The sequence below is a fragment of the Mauremys mutica genome, chromosome 2 (assembly GCF_020497125.1).
Source record: "Mauremys mutica isolate MM-2020 ecotype Southern chromosome 2, ASM2049712v1, whole genome shotgun sequence".
Taxonomy (NCBI): Eukaryota; Metazoa; Chordata; order Testudines; family Geoemydidae; genus Mauremys; species Mauremys mutica.
In genome coordinates, this window is record NC_059073.1 from 34279619 (window position 1) to 34297396 (window position 17778).

Consider the following 17778-nt stretch of genomic DNA (forward strand, 5'->3'; position numbering starts at 1 on the left):
GCCGGGCTGTAGGCGGGCCGCGGAGCAGCCTCTGTATCGCCCGCTGGCCGCTACGTAACGGGGCGGGGGGGGTCAGAGGCTGGAAGAGGCCGCGCGAGCCAGAGGAGGGACGCAGCGTTCAGCTCCGTTCGCTCTTGTGCCGCGGCGTGTGCTGGGCCCTGCGCTACCCGTCACCGCCCGCGCCGGGCTTGGCCGCCACGGGTGCGCGGAGCGGAGCTGTCCCGTGCGAACTGCCCGTTCGAGCAGCGCAGCCCCCTCGTGTGAGCGCAGCCGTAGTGGTGCTGGGCCCGCGGCCGCTCGTTGCCCTCTGTTTAAGGACACTGGCTGGGCCAGTATCAGGCAACTCTAGCGGTGTAGCTGCCCCCGCTCTGGGAATTGTACTTTGACTCGAGGTGTAATTTTAGAGAGAGCGAGCGGGTGTGTAAACTTACATGCAAATCGAGGCAGGTTCCCATGCTGCCGGCTAGCCGTTTCCCATTAATAGGATTAAACATGAAGTCACTAAAAGTTACGCTAATCAGAAACCTAAATTTCTGCAGTAGATGCCTTTAACGGGCTCACCTGATCCAGCATTAGAGCTTGCTGCTGTCTCAGCGTCCTCACTCATGGATCTCAGATCCATCCCATACCCTTGTGCAAGTCACAAATATCCCCTTCCCTGATCTAGGGTATTAAAACACAGTTCAACAAAACACATGTTCCACAACCTGACTCTGAGTTGTGTTCAACCAAAGACACTGTCCAGGACCCCATCGTCTGTTGCAGTGGTTCTCAAACTTTTTTTTCTTCTGTGGCTCACTTGAAAATTGCTGAGGGTCTCAGCAAACCACTTAATGATCTTTCTGAATGTTTGTACTGTTAGCTAACTATTGTAAAGCACTCTGGTCTATTGCACCCCACCAGACTAGCAGTCTAGTAGAAGGGGTGGACTGTCTCCTACCTTCACTGGAAGTCCGAGCCTAGCACCCTAAATAAGCACAAGTATCAACTCCTTTCAACACCCATTTGCACTATGTTGTGCATGCTTCTTCCACCTACAAATATCATTGCTCAAGGCTACTTCATTTGCTCTAAAGGGATTTTGCTCCTGGCAGCCTCCTACAGGTAGTTCCAGTGCAGTTGGTATAGGGCTCCCTATCTGCCCCATCATGGACAGCTGTCATTTCCTTACAACTCCATCTCTCACCACAGCTAAATAGAATAGGCTACTTCTTATAGAAAGCACTACTTTCCCCCACCCACCTCAACCCTACCATCATATGATGACTGGTCACCTGACACAACCACTATCTCAAACCCTGAAGGTAAAAAACTAAGCACAAGACGTCTGAGCCCAATTTCCCTTAAAGGGCTACCTCACTTTGACACAGAGAAATTTGATGCCATGAATATCTATAGAACCTAAAATGAAATTTTGTTGAACTTTTTATTCTGTGCTTTTCATTTCTCACCTGTACTTCCTTTTTAAAGCACAGCTATCAGGTATCTCTAACAGATGTTTCCACTAGCTATAATTAATTGATATATATTATTGCTTTTTTGAGTAAGTTTTTCATTAAGCAAGCTCCACATTTGGCTAATCCAGTTGGTTGTAGGCATCTAGACTTACATTTATTATGTTGAAATTCTTAAATTTTTAGTACAGTCGAGGAATGGAACTGTGCTCTTTTTCCATTATTGCATTCCTTTGAATTCCATGACATGCTTAAATGTTTTGATTAATAGGACGAATTGACACACATACTTCAAGTTAATAAAATATTTACATGCTCTGATGAATCAGGGCTTGGATAGGAAGTTAGACACAACGTTTTAGAAACAAAAGGTAACAGATACAAGGAGATAAATTGGCTAAGAAACACAAAGTGGTTGTTGGCTTTTCGTTTATTGCTAATCCCCATCCCTTTAGTAAGAGTAGTCTTGCTTAATGTCTACTCATTTCTCCCTTGAAAGGAAGTAACATAGCTCCTTCAAATTTTCCTGACTGCTCTTATAAGTTAGAGCAAGAGCTTTGAATGAGAGCATAACAAAAGCTCTGCAGAGTGCTAATCTTGAAGCCTGATCTAACACCTATTGAAGTAAATGGAAAAAAAATCAGCTTCTTTGACTCTACAGCAACTATGAAGTATAACTAGAGCAAAACTACGTCAGGTGACATTTAGGGCTTTTCTACTTGGCGAGTTAGTGCGCAGCAAGCGGTCATAAATCTACAGTGCACTGATCTACTCCTTTTTCAAATGGGAGTAGATTAAAGCACACTAGCGAACCTGAATGCAGCAGCAGGGTCCACAAGGACAGTTTGCCAGTGGCACTTACACTCTTGCTTTTAGCATACTAACTCTCTGTCTAGACAAGCTCTTAGAATAATCACCAACATCCATTGCTCCTGAGACAAGCTACCACGGCAACTTTGTGGGAAATCTAAAGACTGCAGAGATCAATTAGAATCTGAACTCGAACAAGGGTAGAGGCGCACATGTAGAAGGTTGCTTTTAAAAAAAGTCCCCTTTAAAAACTCAATATAGAAAAGCTACATGACCTATAATCTAGTTTTCTGTCTTGGGAAACAGAAATAAGGGCGGGGGGGGGAGATCATTTATGTATACACACATGCTGTTATACTGATCTGTAAACTCTGAGAAATAAAGTGGGCATGCTAACTGAGTGGCAAACCAGCAAGCAGGGCATATTAGGAATTACTGGCATTATGGCATAGCCAGTAACACTTGTTAGGAGTGTACAACCACTTAATGAACATTATAATCTGTGCTTACACATAATGGGAAATAGTTCACTTTGAGGATAAATCAACACTTTAAATACATGCAAACACCCAAATATTTTATAAATACATAGGCTCACCTTCACATTTTAAAACACAGAACTGTCTGTGATTGTCATATTAATGATGAAAAATCCAGGAAGTTTTGACAAGTCTGTAATATGGAATAACTACCATCGTTAATTTAAAAAAAAATCATGCAACTTCAAATGCAACATCTATATTTCGAGAAGGAAAAAAAATAGGTAAAGATGAAGAAAATCTATTAGTATCTACAAAAAAGCATCTGTTCAAAAACACCATTAACATGCTGTTTTTAAAAGAGAGTTCCTTTGGATCATTTGGTGAATAACAGTGGTGGAAGTCTTCCTAAAGTGAAGTCTTCTGATGTTTCCAAAGCCTTATGTCTCCCATTGCTACAGCAATTGCACTACAATTGCAATAAGCAACTCAAGTTCATCAGGGAATGAACTGGAAAATGCCAATTAAGACACCTACACTGTCCCTTTGCAGGATTTCTAATGCTTTGTGCAGTGCCATTTTTACGTGTCTAAAGCAATAGGACTTATCACTTAATTCAGAAAATTGTCCCACAGCCACTGGCAGAAAGTTGTTGAGTTTTTGTTTGTTTTGCTGACATTCAGATTCAAATTTACTTTCAGTAACTTCATTCCATTTCTCATAGCTATAAAGCCTGTATCTCCCAGATCAGGACCCGCTTGTTATCAGCCCCCAAATACCCCTGGACCAGGGACCAAGTGGCACCTATGGGGGGACATAGTACTTCTCTTCTGCCTTCTTGGAGGTAGGCGAAATGGAAGAGGGGGTCTGCCACATAGACTTGGCAATTTTATGGACCCCCGGGTGGATGGGCAATATGACACGGGCTGGGGTGGAGGAAGGTATAACATTAAAGAGGTCGGACTCCTCTGCTAGCTCCTCGACCTTCAAGTTCAATTTGGCAGCCACCCTTTTGAGGACGTGGTGCTCCTTGAAGTCGTCCGGGGGTCTGCTTGTTTGTGAAGGGCTCGACACCACTTCATCTGGAGATGAAGATGACTGCACAGCAGGGGAGGGGTGGCTTCTCCTTGCTTGTCCAGGGACAGCTCCTTGGGCATTGGGGCCCACTGTCACTCGCGTCAGATTTGGCACCGTGCTCAGAGCTGGATGCTGGCTGTGCCAGGGGCAACTTGTCCAATGTTGCCTGGGAGGAACAATGGGAGTATGGGACCGGCATAATAGGTAGTCCCCACAGGTTCCAGTACTGCCGAGAGGGCCATTGCCCCTGCCCCCATGCTGCTGCTATTCGCCTTTTATAGGCCAAGGGCTGAACTCCCCTTTAGGCTCGGACCATTGCCCTGACAGTGACCAGGGCAGAGCCGTAGATGCCTGAGTCTGCCGACTGACCCTAATAGGAGACTGGTAAGGAGAGGGTGAGGACCAATGCCTGCCCAAAGAGCAGTACCGGGGAGCCGTAAACTGGTGCTACGACCAGAAAGGATCCCACACTGAGGGGAGGGATTGATGCCTGGGAGACTGCATAGGCGATGATGATCTATGCCATGGCGAACTCTGGCAAGAGGCCCGACGGTACCATGGTTATGAGGATTCATCATCACAACTTAGCTGTTGGGTGCCTTGCAGGTGGAGACCTTGGCGTCAGGGACCTGTGTCTTCTAATCGGGAACCAAGGCTACGGTGCCGGGGTCCAGGACCGCAGTGCTGGAGACCAACGTCTGCGGTCCGAGGATCAGGGACACTCCACTGCTTTACGGGCCAGTTCCATAACGAGCTTGCCCATAGATGCTGGGGCCCTGACCAGATCTGTTGCCTGGCTTGGTATCTGCGGTGCCGGTTGGCCTGCTTGCTCTTTGGCCGCCGGGCCAGCTTTGGGCACAGATGACCCTACTAGGGGCCGAGACCCCCTGCCACTCCCAGGAGTTGAAGGCGAGTCCTTGGCTGAACTAGGTGGGCTGACCGCAGTGGTACCCCTGAGCAGCTCCGGGGCAGGCATATGGCCTGACATAGGTCCTCTGCCCGAAGCCTCCTTTTTCTGCAGTGCTGGCAGGCCTGTCGACTTTGAGCGCTTCTTAGGCACCAGGGAGGAGGAATGGTGCTAGGTGCACTGCGTGCCGATACACCAGGCGTGCAGTCTGACTGAGAGGGCAACAATGTAGAACAAAGTGCAGTCTCCATGAGGAGGGCCCTCAAGGAAATATCCTGCTCCATCTGAGTTTGAGGGTGAAAGTTTTTGCAGATCCTGCACTTATCTTTTCTGTGGGACTTCCCCAAAGACTTTAAACAGCTGCTTGTGGGGGGTCACATGGTTTAAAGCTTAGGAAATGGGGCATGCCCCGCTCCAAGGCAAAGTCCCAGCCAGAACTCTCCTAAACAACTACTCTAACACTTAACTTAAAGGTCTAACTAAGTATTTATCAACTAACAACAAAGGAGACAGAACAATGGACTGTAAGAACCGCTAATGCTCTTGTGATGCAAGACAAGGTGCTCTCACCAAATGTCACAGATGGTAAGAAGGAGCTGAGAGGGCACCTGAGCGCAGCACTCAAGAGGGCACTACAGCCAAACCTATGGGGTACCGCTAAGGCAAAAATCTCTGACTGTGTATGTGGGCACGCACACACCTTGAATGGACATGAGCAAGCATTTGAAGAAGAATAAGATTACTCTGATTACTTTTTTTTCTGGACAGCACTTTTAAGTCATCACAAACTGTATATTACCAGTTCATTAAAGTGCCAGTTGTGATGGAAAGGACACTAGGAACTTTACTGAGTCTACTTCTACTTAATTTCACGTACCAGCTGCTGAATATCTAAAATGGTTGCTACTCTCTGGGATCCAGATGTTTCCATTGCCCTTAACCATTCAGCCCCAAAGGCTTCCAACCCCCATGTTTTAGGATTTTTTAAAATGTATGCAGAAATCTAAAAGGAGTGGCACACCAAACATAGCAAAGTTATTTTGTGAGTAACTGAACCTAATACTATCAAGTTGCATGACAAGGAGCAAATTATAATGAATCCTGTAGTACACTGTCAGATATTGGCTGGCTGGGGCAAAGATGAAGAAACTTTGAGATGGCAAAACAATTTTTATGAACAAAAATGACATTTAGCATTCTATTACATGTCTACAATTTATACAATTGTAGGAAGTAGCTACCATTTGTTTACTTTCCCTCATTACACATTTGAAATGTGCCCATCACCAGAGTTTAGTTTGACACACATTTCTTTTAAAACAAAACCTCAATGGTATTTCATATTTAACAGCTAATCCTACTAGGACACCATTGTTGCTGGTTGCTTTAGCAGTGACTTGAATGACAAGAATTCCTTTTTCCAGTTCTCAGATTCATGTGGCTCCTCTTTATAAAAAGGAATTTGATCAACTGCCTCATTCATCTCCTGATTGCTCCTCCTCCATTCACTCCTATCTGATTATCTCCTGACTGCACTGCTAACTCAAATTGAACCTGGTAAAAGCCAAACACTTCTTCCCTCCTGCAAACCCTCCACACCATCATCCTTGCTCACAGTCATTTTAGTGTTTTATTATTGTAAGTTTTCTCTGCACTGATTTCCATGCCGTATTTTGCGGAGGTTTCATCCAGTCGTTTCACAAGGTTGGAAAGCTACGTGATGGGATCAGCTCACATATCACTGTCAGTGGGCAAGAGCTGGAGACAGTGAAACGGTTCAAGTATTTCACCACTGATGAAGGATCCAAGGCAGAAATTTGGGCAAAAACTGCACAAACAGTAGCAGCAGTGGCAAAGCTAAAGCCAGTTTGGAGGAATAAGAACATCTCCCTGGAATCCAAACTGAAACTGCTGCAGGCATTAGTCATCTCCATTTTTCTGTATGCATGCGAGACATGGACTCTTACGGCAGAACTTGAACGTAAAATACAGATAGTAAAGATGAGATGCTTCCATAAAATCCTGGGCATCTCTCACTTTGACCACATCACTAATGAAAAGGTCCTCAACATCATCACCCAATACGCTGGGTCATATGAAGACCTTCTGATAATCATGAAGTGCAAGCTGAAGTGGTACGGTCATGTAACAAGATCATCTGGCCTATCCAAGATCATCCTCCAAGGGACAGTACATGGGAAGAGAAGAAGAGGTAGACAGAAGAAGAGATGGATTGACAACATAGAAGAGTGGACAGGAATGGACTTCACAGAGGCTCAAGCACTGACATACAATCGTCAGGGGTGGTGACAATTGGTTGATTGCTCATCAGTGGTGGTGCCCCAATGACCAATGCGGTTATGGGAGTGACGATGATGACTAAGTTATTTCAGCACAATTATTTGTTGTTTCAATTTGTGTCTGTTCTAGTCAGAATTTTAGATTCACCAGCTTGATGAAAAAGAAAAAAATTGCCAGTATGTAGTACCTTTATCCAGAAGTATATGAAATATACGGACGCATATCTGGATCTCATACACCACTGGAATGCTGCAAGGGTGAAACACTGCACTTGTTATGCAGCAGTAGAGGCATTTCTTTTTAACTAAAGAAAGAAGTTAAAGCATCTTTTGGTAAAGTTGGAATGTGGATCCAGATTCAGTTATTATCCAGAACTCCAATAAATTATATACCTAAAAAAACTCCAAAGAAAGCACCTGTTGTAACTTTCTATCACCATATGGGATATTGGTTAAGTACTTGGTGGGAAGAATGTCATCAACAAAGTGTTGTACAGAGTCCTTATTTTCCTTGGTGCTATCCAACTATTAACCATACTAAATAGGATTTATACAATAGAACACTGTGTCCTATTGTCCAGATATTTACTTTTTTTAGATCTGCATTTCTATTATATTTACACACATTTTTGGAAGAGTGAATGTGTTTGTACTTACCAGGTTGATGTATTCAAAAATCATAAAAAATGTATTGACTTAATATAATGACGTAGTACAAAGTAGCAAAAGATGCCTGAAAATTAACATATCACCAGCTTAAAAATCACTCAATATAACAGAAGATAAAAGCCTTCAAAACACACATAACCACAAAAGTTGTTTTTTTTTTAATTAAAACAGCAAGTTTAAGAAATTAATGCAGCGTAATGAAAAACTTGTAACTAATCATACAAAAATGAACTTAAATTCTAAAACATGAAAAATGTATTCCAATTCCTGGCATGACTTACATAATACAGAAACACAAAGATACGGTACTCAGAATTAATGTCAATCTTAAAGACTGGCATGCTGGGCAAGGAAGGTTCTTATTCTTTGTAGGAGTTCTTTCTTTACACTGTCCGGTACCAAGGCTGAAATACAAATAAAAAAAGCAGGTAAGAAATAGGGAAAAAAGAAAAAGATATATGCAGCGCAATACATCATAAGTTGCCCCTGCAATTCTGTTGATGCATGATAGACTTTCCTAGAACGCCACCAAGCCAATTCAGCAGTCTCCTGTTGGGGTTGGAGAGCAGTCCAAAGAAGACGGAAGGATTTACATTTGGCAGTAGGTGGGATGCAATCAGCAGCAAAGGATCTGACTCACTTTCTACCCCATAAGCTCTGTTGTGAAACTGAAGAGCTAGGGCAGAGGTCCTCAAATTTCATTGCATCCTTCTGACAACGCGACTCCTTTCTGACAACAAAAATTACTACATGACCTCAGGAGGGAGTACCGAAAGCTGAGCCTGCCAAAGCAGGCGGGAGTGGGGGGCAAGAAAGGCCGAGGCCCATTGCCCCAGGCGGGCAAGCTGGCCAAAACTGAAGCCAAGGGTTTCCCTGGGCAGGGGGCCTGTAACCTGAGCCCAGCCACCCAGGACAGAAGACCTTGGGCTTCAGCCCCAGAGCGGTGGGGCTCGGGCTTCGGCCTCTGGCCCAAGCAAGTTTAATGCCAGCGCTGGTAACCACATTAAAATGGGGTCCCAACCCACTTTGGGGTCCCGACCCAGTTTGAGAACTGCTGAGCTAGGGAATTCTATCATGGTGAATCAGGGTCCGAGAACAGGAATTCAGAAGTTTCATTTCTGAGCATACTAAATAGGCTTTGTTTGTTTGTTTTTTAGCAGCTTTATCTTCTTTAACACTAGAGGTTTCCTAGATGGCCTGACTGGCTGTGGGGCAACTGAATGGACTGCAAAAAGGAGACTGTAACACAAAGCACTTTCTTCACGAGATGCAAATTGTCTCTCTTGCTGCTGCTCTTGTTACCTCCCCCCGATATTCCACTGCCATGTTAACCCAGCCTCACAGAGGTCTCCAGCCAAAACAACAGAGATATGAACACATCTCTCCCATACACCACACACACAATTCTACTACGGTCAATGAGACCACTGGAGGCATTTAATTGTTAAGCAGATTTTTCTGTCTTTTTAAAAGGAAGTTACATATAAAAAGATTTATTTTAAATACATGAGTCAGCGCAGAAACAATAAGGCTTTCATGGCAATATGAATTTACACATGTAGCCCATTTGTGATTACTAGTTAGGCTATTATATAGTTTCCTCTATATGCAATGTGGGCAACTTACTGGTGCTTAGACAAAGTTTCTAGACTATTTAAATGTATAAGCTTAGTGTGGCATTAATGGTTATTTTTTGCATTAAGTGACATTACTTTTCTTACCTCTACCTTTGGGAGTGATTTCTGCCACCAAGTCATCAACAGTAACATGCTCTAACCCCTTTTCTTTGATTACATCTAGGGAAGACCAAGAAAACCACTTGAATAGTTAAAATCCATTCATTAGAAAAACAGGCATATTCAAATATTATAATACAAAACCTGCATTTGTAGGTTAATCATATATATGTAATCCTATATATAATCCTATAATTAATCATATATAGATTATTCTACTGTGGATTAAGTCTAATTAATATTATGGAGTTCAGATTACTATATCAGTGGGCGTGGTATAAGAACCTGAAAAGACAAGTGCACAGATCAATAAGCTCACTTGACCACCATTTAGCAAATATATCCTGTGTATACCAATGACAGGCACTGTCTGGGCATGTAGCAATGCAGCAATTATTTACAAGTCTTTGAACTGCAGCCAGAACAAGACTGTAATTTCAGTTAAATATTATATGTAACATTAACCAGAAGCACAATTGTAAAGATTTGAAGACAATTAAAGAGATAAACACACTAATACTATACTGTCAATTGCTCAGGAATATAGCAGCAATTTTGAAAGTACTCCTTTAGAAAGATCAGGTCTATCGTAAACATGTACACAGTATTCTCCCTGCTCATGTTTCAGTGTGTTCATATGCATATTAGGATTATTTTTCAGAAAATCACTTTCCTTAAATATAGTAAATACTTTTGGGAAATGCAGAACCCAATGCAGAAAGGAATTTCAACTTTGATCAGCATAGTTCTGCACTGCTGGAAAGTGCTCTGCATTTGTAAATAATGACTGTTGTAACCAATACTGTAAAATGTTTCAGTTGAGAATAGAACTGAATAATCCTAGCACTATAAGCTACTGAAAAATGTACTGTGACTGCCATCAAAAACACCATTTGGGCACAGTAAGTCTTATCAGAAGAAACTTTAAATGTCAATAGTCAAAGTTTTCTTTTTTTTGGCTCTTAACGGGAAAACAATCATGTGCTGGTTTAGAAAGCTGCTAGCCCCCCGTGGAAGCTGACCATTTTGGTAATAAGAATGTTATCTAAATTTAATACATTCACTATTTACCTTTACTATTGACACTTGAAAACAAAATTTTGGTAATTAGCAGTTAATCTGATGCTGTTTTCCTTCATCTAAATCAGTGATTTTGTTTTCATGAAAATTTTTCATAAATAGAAATAATGCACAAGCACTCCTCCCTCCCATACAAACACATCTGCAGAAAATATCTTAGTTGTCCTGGGAGGTATCAATGGTTCTTAAATAAATTTTATCTAGCACAGACTATTGTTTATGGCATACCTCTCTGCTTGCTGCTTTTGCTTTTATCCTCTTGTGACATGAAAATCACTTGTCAAAATGAAAAACTGTATCAGAAACAGTTCTTTAGACGTTAGCAATCAAGCAGTCACACATTTTAGAAGTTTAAATACAACAGACCTTGGCAACTACAATGAATTCCAAATCAGAGGAAATTTCAAAAAGATGTGAAAGATGTGAAAATGCCAAAGATGTGAAAATGCATTTTGGGCTATCCAGGTTGCCTGAGAATTGGTGAACAGAGATACATGCAAGATGATTCCAAAACCACAAAACACCAATTTGAGTACAGGTGTAGTGAGAAGGAATCCCATAAGAAAGCATTCATACCCTGCCTTCCACATTTGTCCGAGATGCTCTCTTGCCCAACAGCATCATCTCTGTCTTATTCACACTGACCTTCAGGTACTCAAGCTTTCATCTGGAACTCTTATTTGGCTAGAAGTGATGCACCTATTTTCTTACCTTAGGCAATAACTAAGGGTGTTGAATGTAGTTAACCTTAATTACCTTTACAGTGTGCCTTCAACTGATCCTTCCAGCCACATTCAATTAATTTGGCTCTCAGCAGCTCTTTAAGGCTGTAAAGATGACAAAGTAAACTTACTAGAAGAAAAAGTGTTTTTAACAGCAAAGAAAGAATATTTCACTTCAAAACACTTTATAAAAAATACATCACTGTAAGCCTTTGTAGGCACAGCTGCACACTAATTCACGCTGGGAAATAAAATAAGCTACTGTATTCAAAGGGAGCCAAGATGGCCAGGAGTAAGTGTAAGTGACTTTCAGTGTAAGTGACGTGATTTCAAAGAAACATTTGTAACTCTGAATTTGAAGTATCCAAACTATGTTTTCATTGGAGATTTAAACTGGGCATTGAATATCCTACGATATTTTTATCATCAGAGAAGTCTGGGAAAGGGGGAATGTGCCTGGTATATAACCTCCTCTCAGCACAATCAACAAGTGCAGAACAAAACTGAAAAGGATTCAAGACAGTTTCACTCTATTTTGTTCCTAGCACAGTAGTAACCCTCCTTTACTGCCAGGGAGTACACTGGATATGGGAAAGCAGCAGACTAATACTTAAAGAGGTGAAGAAAAAACAAGTTAAAATAAGATGTGGTAAACTAGCATAGTGGCTTAGTAGCAAAAATTCCAGTCCTTTACTCCATGGGCTGGGAGCGCACTTAGCCTTCGATCATCCTGCTTTGCTCAAGCCATCCCCCATTTTTGAATGAAAGAGTTGGACCAACAGTCTGAAGTGTGAACTCTGGTCCTCTTTGACCAGTAGGATATTAAGAGGCAAGATGTTTGGATGAGGAAGGACAATATAGGGGACTCTGGAAGACCAAATTAAAACCAATTGTGGTTGCTTTGCTGTTTTGGATAAATTGAATTCAAGAAAAAAATTCTACTGCTCCACCATTGTATGTAACAGAACACAATCTTGATACTGTGCTTAGATTTTATTTGTGCAATAATATTTTAGGGAAACAATTTCTCTCCACTCCTTCTGCCAAAAAAGTTGATAAAACTTATTTTACTCTGATTTAAGAGTAAACAATACCTCATTATCCTTTTAAGCATCCTAGTCACAAGTGTGCATTTTTACAAAGCACCATTCCAAAATATATAATCACAACTAGGAGGGGAATAAGCGAAAAGAAACATGGCAGTGATTCACAGAATATGATAATGGGAAGAAAAATGTCCATGAGAGAGGACCTCTCTCTTTCAAGGGTCTCAGAAAATGAAGGAGTTGGAGATCCACTGATGAAAGGGATTTTAAACTTAGAACATTCTGACAAAGAGGGAGAAACAGTGCATATAGTATGAAGGGTGAAAGAGAGGGAGGAGGAGGAAGAAGAGAGTTGAGAAAGCAAAGAAAATAAATTCTAGCTTATAAATGCTATTATCCAGTCTGTTCTGGCTACCAATTCACTGTTAACTAGATAGCTGAAAGTCTAAATGAGAGATACACCTCTACCCCAATATAACGCTGTCCTCAGGAGCCAAAAAATCTTACCGCGTTATAGGTGAAACCGCGTTATGTCAAACTTGCTTTGATCCGACGGAGTGCACAGCCCTCCCCCCCCGGACCACTGCTTTACAGCATTATATCTGAATTCATGTTATATCGGGTCACGTTATATCGCGGTAGAGGTGTATTAATATTCTTCTCCCATACAGAAGCACGGGGGGAGAAATTTGAGCACAGAAAAAGGAAACTGCAACTCTCCCTCTTTGCCCGAAAAAAGAATAAATTGCAACCTCATTGTTTAACAGTGTAATTTTAGATCCAACAAAGATGTTTTCTCCATTAACAACAACCCTGGTGTTCACTTGGGATTTATAGGCCAACTTTCCCACCTCTTATTATTTTACCAGCTTTTTTGTTTTAGTTAAAAACTGAACGAGGGGGTTTATTTTTCCTTACTTTTGAATATTTTAATTAAGTCTTCTTTACTGGTATAATACACAAGATTTTCGCAACTGTTTTGCAGCATTTAGAATTATAGAAGGGATTTCACCTTTTTTACTTTTTAGGACATCCTTCATGCTACATCATTTTATGACATTTAATGAGCATAAAAACATATAAGAAAAAAAATCTACTTACCGTTCTCGCTCTCCTGTTTCTATTAGTTTTTGGTTAATAGTTGCTCTCATCTGTGCATCTTTATTCATGTTGAAAACCTAGATTTCCACAGCAAATCTATAAAATTATTAAAAAAGATTTTAATAGCATTGTTTACTAGTCATTTGCAACATAAGAAAACATGTATGTAAACAAACAATTAAATTTCCCTTTCTCTACAGTCTGTTAGGCCTGGTCTACAGTAGAAAATTAGGTTGCCTTTACTATGTCAGTCAGAGATGTGGAAAATCCACTTCCCTGAGTAGCATTGTTAAACCAACCTAGGTCCCCATGTATTCAGAGCTAGATTGACAGAAGAATTCTTCCGGCAACCTGGCAACCACCTCAGGGAGGTGGATTACCAATAGGGGAAACCCCTTGTGTCAGCATAGGCAGCACCTACACTGAAGCACTACACTGGCGCAGCTGCAGCATTTTGAGTGTAGCCCCCCTCCGTTTTTGGCATTTGTTTAATTTACAGAGTTAGCCAAGAGAAAGATGTTAACTCAACTTACTGAAGACAGTCACACATTGTTTATATCAGAAATACTGATTAACAGAACTCAGCAAGGTGATCACATATGAATGAACCTTACTGTCCTCACATACATTCAGAAACTACTGTTCACTCCTGATGACCCAAACTGTATACAATAACCTTTGCTTCCTGATTAACTAGTATTTTCTGCACATTCACCTCCACTTTAGAATGCTGGTAAAAAGAGGAAAAAAAACCTGCCACAATTCTTAAAGTTGTGTGCAGTGGTGCTGTAGCCAGGATATTTGAGTTGCAAGGTGGGTGAGGTAATATCTTTTGTTGGATCAATTTCCATTGGTAAGAAAAGCTACAGCCAAGAAGAGCTCCATGTAAGCTCAAAAGCTTGTCTCCATCACCAACAGAAGTTGGTTCAATACAGTAGAATCTCAGAGTTATGAACACCTCAGGAATGGAGATTGTTCATAACTGTGAACAAAACGTTATGGTTGTTCTTTCAAACGTTTACAACTGAACAATGACTTAATACAGCTTTAAAACTTTAGTATTCAGAAGAAAAATGCTGCTTTTACCCATCTTAATTTAAATAAAACAAGGATTCTCAAACTGCGGGTCAGGACCCCTCAGGGAGTCACAAAGTCATTACATGGGGGGGGGAGTCGCAAGCTGTCAACCTCCATCCCAAACCCAGCTTGCCTCCAGCATTTATAATGGTGTTAAATATATTCAAAAGGGTGTTAAATTTATTGGGGGGGGTCGTACTCAGAGGCTTGTGATATGAAAGGCGTCGCCAGTAAAAAAAAGTTTGAGACCCAGTGAAATGAAAGAAGCATAGAAACACTTTCCTTTTCTTTTTTATTAGTTTATATTTAATATAGTACTATACTGTATTTGCTTCCCCCCCCCCCCCCCGTCTGCTGCTGCTGCCTGCATACTTGCAGTTCCAAATGAGGAATGTGTTTGACCCGTCAGTTCGTAACTCCAGTGTTCATAACTCTGAGGTCCTATTGTAAAAGATATTATCTCATCCACCTTGTCTCTTTACAGTTATTAAATTCATGGCTCTAATAAGAGATTGCCTGATTTTGATGAAGGTATGTAGAAAACTTTTGCTCCTAAATACCAGTGCTGCCTGTGATAATATGTACACATGATAATTTCTCCACCACTAAAGGAAAGGGAGGACAGATAAACAATTATAGTTTAATTTTCATAAAAGGACTAACAGAACTCACTTGAGCCACTTCATACCCACAACTCTACCACCTTACCTCAAGATCTGGTATTTCAGCCCTGACTTGAAGAAAGGCTGCTATCTGCCCTGAACTATGGAGTGGTTCTATGGCATGGTCAAAACTGGAGACCATCAAATTCAGCTGTGCGTCAGTCCTACTGAGCTAAGTGCTCTCACCTCCCTGTGTAATGATGCAACAGCCGGCACTGGGACTGCAGCACAGATTTAGTCAAGTGGGGGTGAGATACTATAAGTTAGAAGAGCTGAGTTTCAGATAACGTTCAACCAGAGGGCCTTTGTACTCCCCACCCACCCCCATCCCCGAGCCTCCACAGGGTAGAGACTCCATAGCACACCCGATAGAGGGAAAACCAGCACCACTCCCCAATAACCTGCCGTCTCCCCACCCCCTGGCCAGACCCCCTTCCTCCCGGCTAGTGACCTGTCTTCTCCCTCCCTCCCAACTCCCACCATCAGCCAGTGACCAGACCCCTTTCTCCCTCACTTCCCCGCCCAGTGACCTACCTTCTTCCCACCCCCCACCCAGTGATCATCCCCCCCCGCCCCGGGCAATGACCAGACCCCCCACTTCTCTCCAGCCAGTGACCTACCTTCTCCCCACCCCCCACCCAGTGATCATCCGCCCCCCCCCGGGCAATGACCAGACCCCCCACTTCTCTCCAGCCAGTGACCTACCTTCTCCCCACCCCCCACCCAGTGATCATCCCCCCCCCCCGCCCCGGGCAATGACCAGACCCCCCACTTCTCTCCAGCCAGTGACCTACCTTCTCCCCATCCCTCCCCACCCAGTGATCATCCGCCCCGCCCGACCTACCCCCCAGGCCCTGTGGGTCGGGGCTAGGGTGACAAGACAGCCACTGTGAAAAAAACGGGACAGGGGGCGGGTGATTATATAAGAAAAAGTCCCCCAAACCGGACTGCCCCTTTAAAACCAGGACATCTGGTAGCCCTAGTCCGGGCTGCGCTACACCCACCGCGGGGGAGGGGTAGCCACAGCAGCATGGCGCCAAGCCAAGCCAAGGCTCGCGGCAGCCCCAGAGCCAGGCCAGTCACTCTGGCAGCCCTCCGCCCCGCGGCGTGGGGAAGCGCGGGCCTGGCCCCAGAGCCGGGAACCCAGCCGCGCGGCGCGGGTGGGGGCGGGGACTTCAGGCCGAGCCCCGCGGCTCCCCGCCCCCTCCAAGCGCGCCCCCGGCCCCTCCTGCGGAGAGTCGAACCCCGCGACCGGTTCGCTCGGGACCCCAGGACTCACCCCCGCGGCGGCGCGCCCAGCTCTGGGGGAGGAGAAGGCGACGCCGTCTCCCAGGGAGAACCCAGCCCTGCCAAGCTCCTGCCCGCCCCCTTCGCGCGGGGGACCTTGGGAAATGGAGTCCGGGACGACGTCGTCCCTTGCTCAATTTAAAAACTACAACTCCCAGTATGCCCTAAGGTCTGGGCGCTCGGACGTGCCGATTCCCTAGGAGGCTAGAACTACAACTCCCAGCATGCCCCACGTTCTGGGCGCCCCCGTGCGGCATACAACTCCCGACATGCCTGGCGGCTGACAGCCGCGGTCCCTTGCGGTTAGAGCCCTAAAACTACCATTCCCAGGGTGCTCCACGCTCCGCCTGCTCCTTGCGTGAGCCAGTGAGGCGGCTCGCTTCACGCGCACGGTCTCCTTCCAAACTTTCTCCCTCGGCGCAGGCGGTAACTCCGGGCCTGGCCGGGGATGGAGGCGGCGGCCAACTGCTCCCTGCGCGTGAAGCGACTGCTCTTGGACCCCAAGTTCGAGGGCTACAAGCTCTCCCTGGAGCCGCTGGCCTGCTACCAGCTGGGGCTGGACTCGGGTGAGGGGCGCTGGGGAAACGTGGCGGCGGCGGCCGCGGCCGGGCGGAGGGGGGGGACTCTTGGGACTCTGCAGTGGGGAGATGCCGCTGCTGGCAGGGGAGCCCCGGCGCGGCGGCAGGGGCTGGGGCTGGGTCTCTCCTCGCAGGAGCCGGCGTTTGTTTGCCCTGGCTGAAGCCTTCTCCCCGCCGCGGGTTGCTTTGCTCTGCCCAGGTGGCTGCCCGTCATGCCCGCCCCAGGTGGCTGGAAGCTGCCGCTGTTGTGCCCGCCTGCAGGGCAGGTGTTGGGTAAACGTTCTCCGGGGCCTGGGACACCCCCTCGCCGCGGAAAGCCCCGGGCCGGCTGGGGCGCTTTTAAGATGTTTGTTCCAGGTTTGGGGCATTCGCCTCTAGAGCCATGTGTGTAGTAGAGGCAGAGGTCGCTTGTGTGGTCAGTGCCATCCTCGGCTGATAGAGCTGTGCTGGCAGAAGTCTCTAGTACTCCTGGTGCAGGCCAGCGCTTTCTCTAGCGCCTCTGTCAGTCTGCAAGTAACTTCTGAGTTTTGTTGGCTTTGGGGGTTTTAGCATTTCAGCATTAATATTTAGGTAACACATGGTTGTGGTTGTAATAGTCCCCTCTCCCCATACGCCTTCATCAGTAGTATAGTGATGTCCTCGTGTAGTGTGGTCCTTGGGGCCTGCACTGGGCTCCATCTTTTATATCAACCTCTTCCTAATAGGTGTCCTGATGAATTTGAAGCCCTCAGATCGTCTGGTTTCTGTAAGGGAAGGAGGAGCCCAGTTTTTACCTTCCCATTCTGAGACTTCT

At 44.6% G+C, this 17778-nt stretch overlaps 2 protein-coding genes across 4 annotated transcripts in view; one reads left to right on the forward strand and one right to left on the reverse strand.

Annotated features, from left to right (window-relative positions):
• Positions 1–5888: 5888 nt before the first annotated feature.
• ENY2 (ENY2 transcription and export complex 2 subunit) lies at positions 5889–16553 on the reverse strand. 3 transcript variants are annotated; one of them, XM_045005332.1, is made up of 5 exons: positions 16125–16265; positions 13382–13477; positions 11269–11339; positions 9418–9492; positions 5889–8100 (listed from the first exon to the last, which is right to left on the reverse strand). In XM_045005332.1, exons 2-5 carry the CDS (start codon positions 13447–13449, stop codon positions 8024–8026), a joined length of 291 nt encoding a protein of 96 aa, XP_044861267.1. In that variant the 5' UTR covers positions 13450–13477; positions 16125–16265; the 3' UTR covers positions 5889–8023. The 3 variants fall into 3 exon arrangements, with proteins under 3 accessions (XP_044861267.1, XP_044861268.1, XP_044861266.1); XM_045005333.1 differs by lacking the exon at positions 16125–16265 and adding an exon at positions 15167–15212; XM_045005331.1 differs by lacking the exon at positions 16125–16265 and adding an exon at positions 16400–16553 and having other exon boundaries at positions 5891–8100.
• A 115-nt stretch (positions 16554–16668) lies between these two features.
• Positions 16669–17778, forward strand: part of NUDCD1 (NudC domain containing 1) — a 154906-nt gene continuing 153796 nt past the window's right edge. The window contains exon 1 of the mRNA XM_045005329.1: positions 16669–16973. Within this exon, the coding sequence (XP_044861264.1) occupies positions 16856–16973 (118 nt within the window). The 5' untranslated portion in view covers positions 16669–16855. The remainder of the gene's footprint in view (positions 16974–17778) is intronic.